Source organism: Lagenorhynchus albirostris, chromosome 20 (genome assembly GCF_949774975.1).
Source record: "Lagenorhynchus albirostris chromosome 20, mLagAlb1.1, whole genome shotgun sequence".
Taxonomy (NCBI): domain Eukaryota; kingdom Metazoa; phylum Chordata; class Mammalia; order Artiodactyla; family Delphinidae; genus Lagenorhynchus; species Lagenorhynchus albirostris.
In genome coordinates, this window is record NC_083114.1 from 39,419,103 (window position 1) to 39,434,008 (window position 14,906).

At 47.9% G+C, this 14,906-nt stretch overlaps 1 protein-coding gene across 1 annotated transcript; it reads right to left on the reverse strand.

The window, feature by feature from the left end:
• Positions 1–2,464: 2,464 nt before the first annotated feature.
• GSDMB (gasdermin B) lies at positions 2,465–14,906 on the reverse strand. The gene is given in 9 exon segments (XM_060135726.1): positions 2,465–3,776; positions 4,213–4,285; positions 4,646–4,710; positions 5,090–5,432; positions 6,162–6,183; positions 8,134–8,218; positions 8,941–9,112; positions 10,934–11,111; positions 14,368–14,906. Coding segments are annotated over 9 exon segments (1,353 nt in total). The 5' UTR covers positions 14,639–14,906; the 3' UTR covers positions 2,465–3,632.

The following is a 14,906-nucleotide window of genomic DNA, read 5'->3' on the forward strand; positions in this document are numbered from 1 at the left end:
ACGGGTTTGATCCCTGGTCCAGGAAGATCCCACATGCCATGGAGCAACTAAGCCCGCGAGCCACAACTACTGAGCCTGCACGCCACAACTACTGGAGCCCGCACACTGCAACTGCTGAGCCTGCGTGCCACAACTACTGAAGCCCACGCACTTAGAGCCTGTGCTCCGCAACAAGAGAAGCCATGGCAAGGAGAAGCCTGCACACCACAACGAAGAGTAGCCCCCACTCGCTGCAACTAGAGAAAGCCCACGTGCAGCAACAAAGACCCAACACAGCCAAAAAACAAAATTTGTTTTTTACATCTTTATTGGAGTATAATTGCTTTACAATGGTGTGTTAGTTTCTGCTTTACAACAAAATGAATCAGTTACATATATACATATGTTCCCATATCTCTTCCCTCTTGCGTCTCCCTCCCTCCCACCTTCCCTATCCCACCCCTCCAGGCGGTCACAAAGCACCGAGCTGATCTCCCTGTGCTGTGCGGCTGCTTCCCACTAGCTATCTACCTTACGTCAAAAAACAAATTTTAAAAAATTAAAGGGCTTCCCTGGTGGCGCAGTGGTTGAGAGTACGTCTGCCAATGCAGGGGACACAGGTTCGTGCCCTGGTCCGGGAAGATCCCACATGCCGTGGAGCGGCTGGGCCCGTGAGCCATGGCCGCTGGGCCTGCGAGTCCGGAGCCTGTGCTCCGCGGTGGGAGGGGCCACAACAGTGAGAGGCCTGCATACCGCAAAAAATAAAAAAAAAATTAAAAAATAAAAATGAAAAAAAGACCCAATGCAACCAAAAAAAGAAAGAAAAAAACCTTTAAAAAATAAAATTAATAAAATTAATAAATCAAGAATAAATATAAGAATATCATGTTTAGTTGTAATAAAAACTAAAACTGTTAATATGGGTGTCTCAAGGAAGTGGGACTAGGTTATAGGGTTCAGGGGTTTGAAAGGAAACTTTTACTTAATTTGTTTATATTCTTCTGTACTGTTCAAATATGTCCTCATGTGCATATATTATGTTTTTAAAGTTTTTATTGAGATAAAAACTCACAGTAAAGTGCGCAGATCTTAAGTGTTTAGCTTAATAAATGTTTACACATGTAAACGTGGTTACACATCCATGTAACCACTATCCGGATAAAGATATAAAATATGTCCGGTGCCCCAGAAAATTCCCTCATGCCCCTTGCCAGGCAATACTGCACCCACTGAGATAACCACTATTTTTTTTTCTTTTTTTTTTTGGCTGCACTGGGTCTTAGTTGTGGCAGGCAGGCTCCTTAGTTGCGGCTCGAGGGCTCCTTAGTTACGGCATGTGGACTCCTTATTTGTGGCATGTGAACTCTTGGCTGCAGCATGCATGTGGGATCTAGTTCCCTGACCAGGGATCAAACCCGGGCCCCCAGCATTGGGAGCACAGAGTCTTAACTACTGTGCCACCAGGGAAGCCCCAGAGATAACCACTATTCTGACATCTACCACCATCATGCAGTTTTGCTTGTTTTTCACTTCATTTACATGGAGTTATATACTGTGTGTTTTTTTAAGACTTTTATTGATGTATTGAATATAATACACTTACAGTAACATATACTGATCTTAAATGTTAGCTCAGTGAATCTTGATATATTTCCAGCCAGAAGATTCCCTCATGCCCCTTCCCAGTCACTACTGTCCCCACTAAGATAACCACTATTGTGACTTTCTACCCCTATTGCTTGGTTTTGCCTGTTCTTGAGCCTCATATAAATGGAATCATACAGTATTGTGGTGGCCATGGAGGGTACCACCCGGATTTTCTTTAGGAGAACCTGCTGTGGGAAGCAGAGTTGACCGAGAACATCTAGCCTACCCCGCTGTAGATCTGTCTTCTGAGCCCCAGCTCCCCGGGGCCACGTCCAGCCAAAAGCTGAGTATGAGGTACTGGAGCCTGGGCCTTCTGCCTGATGGGGAGCCCTCCGGCAGACCACCTTTGCTCAGGTCGGCTTGGCTGAGACCCTCAGGCTGTGCTGCCACCCGAGACCCTTCCTACTTAGTCCTTCCCTCCTCCTCTCCATTCCCAAGTTTTAGACCTTCATTGTGATTTGAAGGTTTGCCATGCCGATTCCTCCTCCCTCCCTTTATTCTTCACGGGCTTTCCCCCTATTAAGTCCCTTGCATATCTGGTTCCATTTTGGCACCTACTTCTCGGAAGACCCATGTGTTTTTGTGTTGGCTTCACTTGCTCAGCCTTCTGTCTGTGAGAACCATCCATGTTGTTATGTGTAGCAGTAATTTGTTCCCTTTTATTGCATAAGTGTACCTCAATATATGTATCCATACTAATATTATTGGACATTTGAATAGTTTTCAGCTTGGGGCTCTTATTTTAACGTTTCTGTACATGCAATCTTATGGTGAACACGTGCATTCATTTCTCTTGGGTATATGCCAAGGAAGTGGAGTTGCTGAGTCATAGGTATATGTTTAGCTTTAGTAGATACTGGTAAACAGTTTTACAAAGTGGTGGACCAAGCTACACTCCGACAGCACTTATGAGAGTTCCTGTTGCATATAATATTTTTACAAATTTAAATGTAAAAGTGACTAGTTCAAAAGATAGATACAAAACAAATGTATGCTATATCATTCCTAGTTTAATGTTTAAGTTACCATTTTTAAAACTGCTCCATAGAAAAAATGTTCACATACCCCAAAATGTTAATAGTGGTTATATTAAAGGGAGAAGGGAGATCACAGAGTACCTTTACCTTTGACTTTGAGAAATATCTGAAATGCTTTACAACAAATATATATTTCTTTTGCTTTTAATTACATTGTCTTGAAAAATGTTACATAGAACTAAAAGACTTATGATGAAAACCAGCAGTCTCCTCCTACACTCCTACGCATCCCTCAGTCCCATGCCTCCTAGCTTGCACTCCTATAATTGCTTCCTTGCTTCCAAAGATGTGTTGAAATCCCTTATCTGCTGCCTAATTCTCTTTATTCTTGTGGGTTTCTATCTTTTCCATCACTTTATTGTCATTTAGTGAGATTTCAAGAGGGAGAGGAAATTAATATGATCAATCTGCCACTTTTAATCTTACAATCCAGGCTGATTTTTGGACATTATCATGGTGAATGGGATGTATCAAAAAATAGCGGCTTGTTTTAAAGACATCATTCTGGTGATTGGGAATAGGGATGGTGAGAATGGACTGGGGAGGGGAGCACCCAGAGGCTTGTGGGGAGAATGCTTAAAGAGCTGACAGGAGGGACTTCCCTGGTGGCGCAGTGGTTAAGAATCCGCCTGCCAATGCAGGGGACACGGGTTCGAGCCCTGGTCTGGAAAGATCCCACATGCCGCGGAGCAACTAAGCCCGTGCGCCACAACTACTGAGCCTGCGCCCTAGAGCCCGCGAGCCACAACTACTGAGCCCGTGTGCCACAACTACTGAAGCCTGCACGTCTAGAGCCCATGCTTCGCAACAAGAGAAGCCACCGCAGTGAGAAGCTCGCGCACCGCAACGAAGGGTAGCCCCCGCTCGCCCCAACTAAAGAAAGCCCGCGCACAGCAACGAAGACCCAACGTAGCCAAAAATAAATAATAAATAAATAAAGTTATTTTTAAAAAAAGAGCTGACATGGTATTAGGAAGACACAGAGGTAGAATTCTCACCCAGCTGCAGCAGGATGGAGACAACAACGTAGAGGGCACAGAGAGTCCGTGCCTCAGGGTCACAGCCCACGTCACGGGGCTGCTCACCCTGGTTCTGCTCCAGGATAGGCTCCACCTGGAAGGAAACCCACCAGACTGTAAAATCTAGAAACAAGGAAATATGCCAGAAATGGCAAATATTTGGCCGCACTCCTTAATCCTGAGCCCATGGCAGATGTAGCAATCCACCACGGCACTCTTGCCTGGAGACCCTCAAACTCGCAACATAGTGACAGGTGCTGCTGATCAGTCAAGATGGGGCCAACTGCCCTCCTGGGACTAACAGTTTTCCAACCCCCTTTCTTGCCCATAGGCAAGCAACAGAGCCTAAAAAGCCCATCCTAAATTGTCCTGGGAACTATATATCCGGGGAATTGCCACAAACCAGCTGCATAGACAGCTGGCAGAGGACTATGAAGTAGGAAGGGACTGGTCACTGGGACTTCTGGATCCTTGAGAGCACGGGCATTCACTTCCACCAGGACCTGGGCCCTCAGCCCAGGCTGTCTTACCTTGTCCTTCAAAAGGGGCAGGGTCCCCTTAACTAGGGCCTCAGCAACAAGCTGCCCCTCCTCAGAGAGCTCAGGGGGCAAAAAGGAGGGTGGCTGGTGGAGAGGCGAGGCACATAGTGGGACAGGGCTTCACTGTCTGGTGAGAGCTGGGACAAGCATCAGAAGTTCCAGAGAGCCCCCAGGAGTGCTAGATGGAGGGTCTTCCAAAGGGCTCCTGCTTTCCTCTTAGCCTGCAGGAGGTCGTAGGGGAAGAGGAGGCTGTCCCTCAATCCCTGGCCTGGGAAAGATGGCTAGTGTCTGAAGTGTGGAGTTCTATGCCTCACAAAATGTAAAAGGCAGTGTATACCCCCTTCCTCCCAAGATTTGATTCCCCACAGGCCCCTCTGCTCAGCATTTCCTCCACACCAGCTTACATCCAAACCCCTCCTCACCCATCAAGTCATCCAAGAAATCCGAAATGGCTTCTGTGTGCTCCTCTATCAAGATCCCAGCAGCGTATATACAATGGAATATTACTCAGCCATAAAAAGGAACGAAATTGGGTCATTTGTAGAGACGTGGATGGACCTAGAGACTGTCATACAGAGTGAAGTAAGTCAGAAAGAGAAAAACAAATATCGTATATTAACGCATAAATGTGGAATCTAGAAAAATAGTACAGATGAACCTGTTTGCAAGGCAGAAATCGAGACACAGACGTAGAGAACAAACATATGGACACCAAGAGGGGAAAGCGGGGGTGGGGGGGTGGGGGGATGAATTGGGAGATCGGGATTGACATGTATACACTAATATGTATAAAGTAGATAACCAATAAGAAACCGCTGTATAAAAAAGATAAAAATTCATTGTTTCAAAAAAAAAAAAAGATCCCAGCAGCGTTAAAAAGGCTGCATGACAGAACCTGCTGGGCCTTCCATCTGTAGCTCCCCGGAGCGCCGGACCTCAGACATCTAGGACCAGGAGATGGGGGAGATAAGCCCAGTCCCATTATAGCAGGTTGTCTCCCCACTGGCTCCTCCCTCTCTCTGCCCCAGTTCTTCCTTGGGCCTCTTACTCTTCGCTCTAGATCCTGCAGCTCTTCATCCTTGCTGAGGCACTTGGTGAAGCAGCTTAGCACCTCTTTTTGCTCCTCAGTCGGATTCTGGAGGACTCGCACCATGTCCTGCATCCTCTCCTTCACGCTTGGGAAATCCTCCAAACTCAAGGACTTCCCAGTAGAGGCAGAAATTAAGAACCCCACCCACCTAGCCTAGCAAGCTCCATTACCAAGGCCCCCGAGACCCCATTCTTTATCTATCTTTCTTCTGGAGACCACCTCTCTGTATATTCCCTTCTTCTAGTCTTTTCCTGTTAAAGCATCCTTCTTCCCAGACGCCCACCAGCATTGCCTCCCGCTGACCCCACTTCCACCTCCCCAACTCACCCTCAGTCTTGTACCAACCCCCAATTCTTCTCCATCTGCAGGAAATCAAAGCTTATGTCGTCCTTTCCATTCAAAGTGCAAGCTTTGGGCCCCAGCAGGAGTAGTGAGGATTTAGAGGAAGGTAGAACAGTGGTTCTCAGCCTTGACTGTGCATGAGAATCCCCTGGGGAGTGCCCAGACCCGATGCCCAGACCAGGCCACACCCCCAGATCACTTAAGTCAGAATTTCTAGAGGTGGGACTCAGGTATCACTACTTTTAAAGTTCCCCCAGGTGATGTCTACAACCCATGAGAATCACTGTGTTTAGAGGAGACAGATGCACTCTCCAGACTGAAGTTGAAACCTGCTTTGGGCACTGTCCTACCCTTCTCCTCCCAACGAGCTCCACTGCCACACACACATATGCACACACACTCACACACACTCAGCTGCCCCACCTGAGCTGCACTTCTTGAGGGCAGAGGGCTCAAGAGTGAGGAGTGCAGCTACCCTGAACACAGCTGGCTTCCATCCTTACCTAACCAAGATGAACCGCCATCTTTCTCTGCAGAGAGGAAGAATAATCTCAGAGAGTTTTCAGGTCACCTCCACCCACCTGTGGATCTTCTTGTCCCAGTGGTGGAAGTTTTCAATTTTGGACTCTGAGCCCTCACTGCCCATGCCAGGGAGCCTGCATCCTCATCATTGTGTGTAAATGACAAAGCACTATATTTACAGACCCCTTCCTACACCCTCGGAGATAGGCAGGCATAGGATTATGCCTGGATGATTGAAGGAGAAATGGAAGCCCAGAGAGGGCCGCTCAGCAAATCTGGATCAGGGCAGGAACTGGAATCTATCCCCTGACTCCTCTGTTATGGCACTGTAGTCTCTTTTGAGCTAGCAAGACCTTGCCAGGACTGAAACTGCAACTTCTACAACTTCCAGAAATTTTTCTTGAATTTTCTGCTCCATCTAGACTTCTCTCTACTCCTTCACAAGGCCTTTTAGGCAGTAACAACCCTTATTGGATTCAGGGAAAGACTCTGAAATTCCAGAGGAAGCCACATTCAGAATCATAGGGATCTCCTGGTCTAATCCTAGTTCTTTTTTTTTTTTTTGCGGTACACGGGCCTCTCACTGTTGTGGCCTCTCCCGTTGCGGAGCGCAGGCTCAGCGGCCATGGCTCACAGGCCCAGCTGCTCCGCGGCATGTGGGATCTTCCCAGACCAGGGCACGAACCCGTGTCCCCTGCATCGGCAGGCGGACTCTCAACCACTGCGCCACCAGGGAAGCCCCCTAGTTCATTTTAACGTCAGCATAACCATGGCTCAGGAGGCTGTAGAGCTAGTGAGTGGCAGAGCCAGGACTAGGCCCTGAGACCGTCTGACTCCTAGTCCAGTGCTCCTTTCAGTGCTAGTGCTATTGTGTGAGAACTGGCCAGACAATTCAAGTGTGCTTCCTAGGCCAGTAACCCTTCAGTAAGGGCTGTGAGCCCAGGATCCAGCACACTGACCTGCACAGAGCAAGTCAAAGCTGGCGGAGCCTGGAAACCCTAGGTCAACATGCAATCCAACCTACTTCTCCAACAGGCAGAGTTTTCTCCTGCCCTTACCACAGTTCCCACCTGGGTGCATCCTATTACATTCTTAGCACTAAGAACTCTATAATCCCAGGCCATTTGTTATCCTCTTTTTCAAAATAGTATCCTTGCCCATTCTGGAATGATGAACAGGAGGCCCAGAAGCTCACTCACCTTCTGGAAAGGATTTTTCTTTTCTGCCCGAGAAAACCTAATACCTAAACCAGTTTGTAAAAAGAGAAAGAGAGAAAGACCAGTTATCAAAAAGCTCCGTTCTGGGACTTCCCTGGTGGCACAGTGGTTAAGAATCCACCTGCCAATGCAGGGGACACGGGTTCGTAACACTGGTCTGGGAGGATCCCACCTGCCGCAGAGCAACTAAGCCCCGTGCACCACAACTACTGAGCCTGCGCTCTAGAGCCACGAGCCACAACTACTGGGGCCCCCATGCCTAGAGCCTGTGCTCTGTAATAAGAAGCTCACGCACCGCAACGAAGAGCAGCCCCCGCTCTCAGCAACTAGAGAGGGCCCGCGTGCAGCAATGAAGACCCAATGCAGCCAAAAATAATTTTAAAAATTAAATTAAAAAATAAAAAATCGTTTTTAAAAAAGAAAGCTCAGTTCTCTCTCTGTAAGGTCCTCTTTCTCCCCAACCTTCCCACCTTGCCCTCCAACAGAAAAAAAAAATACTGGGAGAGAGATGGGAGTTAACACTTCTAGGGAAGAATTAGTGTCATGCTGGGGCAAACCCTGGGTCAGTGGTGTCTGAGCAAGGACCCTTCATCACCCTTCTTCTCATTCCCTGGAACTTCCCCCCACCTTCCAGCTCACCAGGGCCCCTCCAGGCTGGCATAGACTCCAGCTGAATCAATCCCCAGCCTACTCATGTGTTCAGGCTCCCCCATCCACCCCGCCTCACCAGGCCTTGCTTACCCATACTCTCTGCGTTGGGGAAGACTAGCTGCTTTACTCGATAGCCCAGGACCTTCTGAGGGGTGATGCTCACTTCCGTTTGGTGCTAGGAAAAAGGAGCTCAGGTTGATTGATCCCTAAGTGCTTGACATAGTTATCTTGCCTGATCTCCCAAACAATCCTGGGAGGTAGACATTTTTATCCTCATTTTACAGATGAGAGAACCGAGGCTCTGAGAGGGTCAGCAGATGAGCCCGTTTCACAGCAGTAGAGCTGAAATTTGAACCCGCATCTGACCCCAAAACTCATGTTGTTTCCACTTCATTCAACAAATATTTATGGGGAATTCCCTGGCCATCCAGTGGTTAGGACCTGGCGCTTTCACTGCCAGGGGCCCGGGTTCGATCCCTGGTCAGAGAACTAAGATCCTGCAAGCCGCGTGGCGTGGCCAAAAAAAAAAAAATTATAGAGGACAAAACATGCCCGTTTTGTTCCAGGCATCGTGGCTCCTGCCCTCCTGCCTCCTGGAAAGGGAGGAAGACAATGAACAAGCAAAAAACACCCGAGTAACTATGAACCGTGGGAAGCGCTATGAAGCAAATGAAGACAAAGCACCACTAGAGAGTAACAGGGGAGAGGCTGAGTGATGCCACACAGACTTTCTTGGGGCAAGAAGAGAAGCCGTAAGAAGGCCAAGGAGCAGGCAAGACTGCTCAGAGAGGTCTAAAGGAAGAGCTGAAGAGTGCGGCGGCTGGGCTGGCAGCCCCTGACCTGCAGTGGGTGAGCCGAGCTGGCTCTCCCACAGTCCCCACCTCCCAGGATCCTAACCTTGTGTTCATATCGGAGGCCAAAACATTTCATCGGGTCCCAAAAAATATATTGCTTTTCACTTTTCAGGATTACAGTCTTTGTCGTCTTCAGAGTTTCCGTCACTAGATAAAGGTCTTCTCTCATTGCCTGGATTGATTGGAACATAGGGGTCAGTTTCCTCTTCAGCTTTCTGGAGGGAGTAAAGGGGGAATGAGAGGGGCCCCACCTCCCAGGGACATTTGTCCCTCTCCAGCAGCTCGTTTCTATTTGAGATTAAGTGCCTCTGAGGCTGGAAGACCACAGCACCCCTGTCCCAGTTCACTTTACCCACTGTGGGCGGGAACGGGGTGCAAATGGGAAGGGAACCTGCTAGCATTTCTGGAAGATTACAGTGTACCAGCACTGTGAGATACTTCACGCATCATTTCATTTAACGCTCACCGCCCCGCTATGATGTAGGCAGGATTGCATCCATTTTTCATATGACGAAATTGAGGCTTAGAGACAGGTCGTGAATGGTCCAAGTTCACACAGCTAATAAGTGTATAACTGGGATACAAACCCCAGTCTGTATGAGTCCAAAGCTTGTGCCCTTCCCATGGCACTGAGACAGGTATCTGCCCAGTCCACAATACCCCCTTCTCTGAGAAGGGGCTCCAGCTCCCTGCACTGGTCTCTGGGGCCTGGTTGAATTGTCCACCCTTGGGGGTCCATGAGGCATCTCTGATTCCATAAAGAAATTCATTTGGTGACTTAAAACAGCCTGATGGGGGACTTCCCTGGTGGTCCAGCAGTTAAGACTCCACGCTCCCAATGCAGGGGGCCTGGGTTCAATCCCTGGTCAGGGAACTAGATCCCGCATGCATGCTGCAACTAAGACCCCAAGCAGCCAAATATAAATATATGTATAAACCTCCCTCCCTCCCTACCTGATGGAACTTCTGGTATTTGCAACCAAAAGACCCCCAAGAAAGTCCTACATCCTTGCCTGAGCATATCTTCCTCTACCTACCCTCCCCCCCACAACTCTATTTACACATTCCACATAGCTTCACTCTAGAAACAACAGGCATGCTAGAAAAATGGAGTTCCCTCAGAAAAACTGCAGAAGGCCCCTCCCCAGCAATACCGTGGTGGGTAGGGGTAGATCAAAGGACCAGTACAATTTCACTGCAAGGCTTTCAGTTTTTAATTAAAAAGGAAAAACAAAAGGCATCCACCTTGCTCAGGGAGGGCTAGCCCAGGAGAGCGGTGGGGCCCCTTCCCCCGACCCATCCACACTTTCCAACAATTGCAGCTAGGGAAGAAGACACCAGTACCGACCACAACATGACTGCCGAGGAGGAAGGCTGGTGATATCCCTCTAAGTCCCTTGGAAGGACCATGCCCTCAGCTATCAGAACTTCTGTGGCACTTGATTGGTGCCACCCTGGTGGGGTGGGCCGGTGGTACATCCTGTGCAGGAAATGTTCGACGGGGGTGCTTTGATTTCATTGGGCTTCACTTCAGCTCTCTTACCAAGTACTTACCATGTGCTGGGGATAAACAGAGAGGTTAGTAAAGTCAGTCCCTGGTCACAAGTTGTTCTGAGTGCAGTGAGGGGAGGGAACATGGAAACCACTGGCTTGCCGCAAGGCAGAGTGAAACAGGCACAAAACACAGATTTGAGCAGCACAGTATAAGTAAACAGAGGAGAGTGTGGCCTCTTGAAACCAGCCAGTTTTGGTCCAAGCCCAAGTAATCAATCACCCCGGAGGACAGCAGGGAAATGAGAGAATTGAGGACCTCAGAAGAAGGGCTCCTGGAGGCTGATCCTGGAAGAATGAGAAGGCTTCCTGAGGGTGGAGAAGAGGAGGGCATGCTTGAGTGAAGGAGTGGGGCGGGGAGAGCTGGGAGTAGGGAGTGGGAGGCTGCACCAGCCAGGGGCCCCCCACCTCAGATGCCCTTGGTGCCCAAAATGGGCTTCTCCCTCTCTCCCTCCCTCCCCCTTGCTGCCCGCATCCAGCCTCACTTGTTCTTAAGGGAATCCAGGAATTTCTGGAGTATCCAGGTCTTTGATAACTCGATGCCCTGCTCTGGGGACCTGGAGAATGTTATTCCCATGTCAAGTGTTTTTTCTTTGGGTAATTTCACTGTCAAACTTCCCTTTGAGTCTACGCTGTCCATAACTTGGGACTTAACCTCTTGACCTGGAAAGAGAAAGGTAAACGTCACATTGAGGCTGACCCCAAAAGATCTCTCTCTAGAAAATCCTCCCTGGTGCACCCCGTCCTGGGCTCCCCTCCACGATCCCCTTCCCTTCTGAGGAATTCTTCCAGTTGTGGCTCTCCAGCCAATGCTGTTCTCACCAGAAGTCATCATGCCTGGAGCCCACTCTGCCACCTTCTTACCAAATGACCTTGGATAAGTCACATCACCTCTGAATCTGTTTCCTCATCTATAGAAGGAGAATTTTTTTTTTTTTTTGGCTACGGCCTGCGGCATGTGGGACCTTAGTTCCCCGACCAGGGATCGAACCCATGACCCCTGCAATGGAAGCTCGTTGTCTTAACCACTGGACCACCAGGGAAGTCTCTATAGAAGGAGAAATATTAATAGTACCTACTTCTCGTGCTTGAGGAAATTAATAAACTAATGCAGTTAAGCACTTAACAAAGTGCCTGGCACACATACTAAATGTTCAGTAAATGTGAGCTAGTCCTATATAACTATTTGAGAGGCTGAAATGAGACAAGGAAAAGTAAAGTGAAAGAATTAGGAGGCCCTGACCTTTGGGAAATAAAAGTTAAGCAGAGTTCAGTCTCTGTGTTTGTGTGCACTGTGCATGTGTAAAGTGAGGCAAGTTTGCAAAGTTGCCCACCCAAGTGGACTCTGCCCAGCCTTGCATAAGGCCTTGCATAAGGGCGTGGACTCCAAGTCAGTTGCTGCCCTGGAGTTAGTGGAGCATATGTGGAGATGCTGCCAGGCTGAGTGCCCTTCTCTCAGACCTCCCAGTTCTGAGCCTACAGAGCAGGGAGAACTTCTACTGCTGGATTTGGGGGGGCAGGGCCAGATTTACAGAGAAGAAATGCATTTTGAAACTGGTGGAAATATGACAGACCTAGAAATAGTGCCTGAAATCAGTCCTGTGTGTGGGACGCTAATGTCTCAGGGCCCAATTGTTTTCTGAGTAACGTAAAAGTTCGTGGGTACTTTATCAGAGAGAAAGAAAAATCAAACCTTATGCACACAAAGAATACAGTATGGGGGAATTCCCTGGCGGTCCAGTTGTTAGGACCCTGGGCTTCCACTGCAGGGTTCAATCCTTGGGTCAGGGAACTAAGATCCTGCAAGCCACACGGTGTAGCAATCAATCAACCAATCCACAAAACGGTATGGAGGAGGGGCAGGGGGAAAGAGTAACTTGACAGTGGAGAAACCCGACAGGCAGTACCTCAGCCAGCTGACCAAGGTCAACATCAACAGTGGTAAGTCATGTTGATAGTACATAGCCTTGATATGATGGGGACAGCACTTTACCTCTGCAGTCTTCCTCCCCAAAACCCATTACCTAGGTCTATCCATAAGAAAAAAATCAGACAAATTCCAATCAGAGGGGTGTCCTACAATATGCCTGACCACTACTGCTCAAAACTGTCAAGGTGGCTTCCCTGGTGGTGCAGTGGTTGAGAGTCCGCCTGCCGATGCAGGGGACACGGGTTCGTGCCCTGGTCCGGGAAGATCCCACATGCCGCGGAGCGGCTGGGCCTGTGAGCCATGGCCACTGAGCCTGCGCGTCCGCAGCCTGTGCTCCACAACGGGAGACGCCACAACAGTGAGAGGCCTGCGTACCACAAAAAAAAAAAAAAAAAAAAAAAAACTGTCAAGGCCATCAAAAACAAGGCAAGTCAAAGAGGAGCCAAAACGTGACAACTACATGTAACATGATGTCCTGGATGGGATCCCGGAACAGAAAAGGGACACTAGATAAAAACCAAGGAAATCTGAATAAAGTATGGACTTTAGTTAATTTAAAAAAAAAAAAGATGTACACCATCTAGTTAAAAAAATAATAATGTTTGAAAAGGGAGCAGGCCAAGTTGCTGAAAATCAATTTAAATGACCAGTTCACCTCATTCTTAAGGACTTTTTTAGTTTGGTTTCATCTCTCCCTCTGAATTTTTTTATGCAAACAGATAGACTTTCCCTTAAAGCAAGTTAACTGACTTAGTCAAATTTTTTTTTCCATAATTAAACTTGCCCCTGCCCCCTGGGGAGTAAGATTATCATTGCAAAACATTCTAGTCCTGCTTTAAAGTTTTCTTCTGTTTCCAGTGAACTTGTCTTTTTTTTTTTTTTTTTTTGAGAATTAGCTTTTAGTGAATTTGATTCTTGGCAATTCTCGTTTCAGAGAATTGACTCAGAGTCTTTGAAAAATACTAATCTGAAAATTTCCTAAAGTCCCCTTGCTTACTTAAACCCCACTTGTGGAAAAGCCCACCACCTCAGAGCATTCCGTGCACTGCTCTTGGTCACATAACAGCAGTACCAGGCACGTGGCAGGTGCTCTAAAACTATACAGTGGTGTTGTTAGAATTCTCTTCCATCTCTTGGTGAGACCCAAATGGGCTTTGGCAGAGATGTCGGAGCTGTAAAACTCCTCACCATGAGGCGTGAGATGCTGCAATACGTCTCCAAGTGAGGGTTCATCAACACCTATCCTGGGGCTTCTGAAACCCAAGAAACCCCAGGAGTCGCTGAGCTTGGAAGCAGGGGGATGGAACAGACTTCTCTACTAAGGCCTTTGAGCCCTTAAGGGAGCTCTGCTCACCAGCAACTTCCCATTCAGCCATGATGTCCAGGAACAGGAAGAGATAACAATAATAACTGCCACCAGTAGAATGATTGAGGCGAACTTTTATTGAATGCTCCTTCTTGCATGCACTGTGGTAAATGATTTATGTAATTTATCTCTTTTGATTCTTGCAACAGTCTTCTTGAGTTGATAGATGAGGAAACACACTTAGATGAAACCACTTGTCCAGAGGTCACCCAGCTGGTAAGTGTGGCAGAGCCAGGTTTCGAAGGCAGATGCCCCCAGTTCTAAAGCCTGAGTCCTTTCCTAACCACTAAGCTAACTGCCTCCATTTAATTATCCATTTAAATGATAAACATTATAAACACATGAGAAGACCTCAGCTAATTTAAAAGCGAATTATTTACAAAGGAAAAAAATAGGAAAGACGACTATTAAAGAAGAGTTTCCAATAAAAATAAATTTCCATTTCCCCTATTCCCTTCTCCCCATGCAGCTCTCCTGTACATTTCTTTAATTGAGGTGTATGGACGTGTACATACAAATACCACAGTTCCTCTTTTGACTGGCTGACCTCATTGATAGCAATGGGGTGTTGACAGTGGGGTAGCGTAGGCGTAGACAAAGTCTCTCACCCACCTCATACGGACCTTGGAGCCCAGGAACCAGCTTATCAAACAGCCCTTCACCCTTGTCCATCTCCAGGATGTCCTACAGGGTGAGGTCTCTCTTATCGTATTGGTATCCAAAGAAACGTCTCCTCTCCTTCACCAGATAGAAGCAGTGGAATCTGTCAGCATCAATGAGGCTTCTGACAGCGATCATATCCCCACCAGCGTCCACGTGTTGGACCACAGCTCTTGCAATTTTCTCAAATACCGCGAGCATGGTGCCTGGACCAACTGGGAAAAGGAAGCCCATTGCAGTTTGGGGGAGGGAAATATTAGTTCAGGTTTTTAAATCTTCTACCTTTGGCAGCTTGGGGTCAAGAAAGATCCAAAAGTTCTAGGCCAACCAGAACGGTTTGCCTTCCCTGTTTCCAGAAGGTGTGGTGGTCACTACACACTAAGGTGGGATGGCCATCACAAATGCTGGATTCTCCTCTGCCCCTTGTGGAAACTTTCTGGAGGAAAGCTGGAGTGGTGATTGCCCAGAAGGAAAGCGAGATCTGTTTTCTGCATCTCCCACA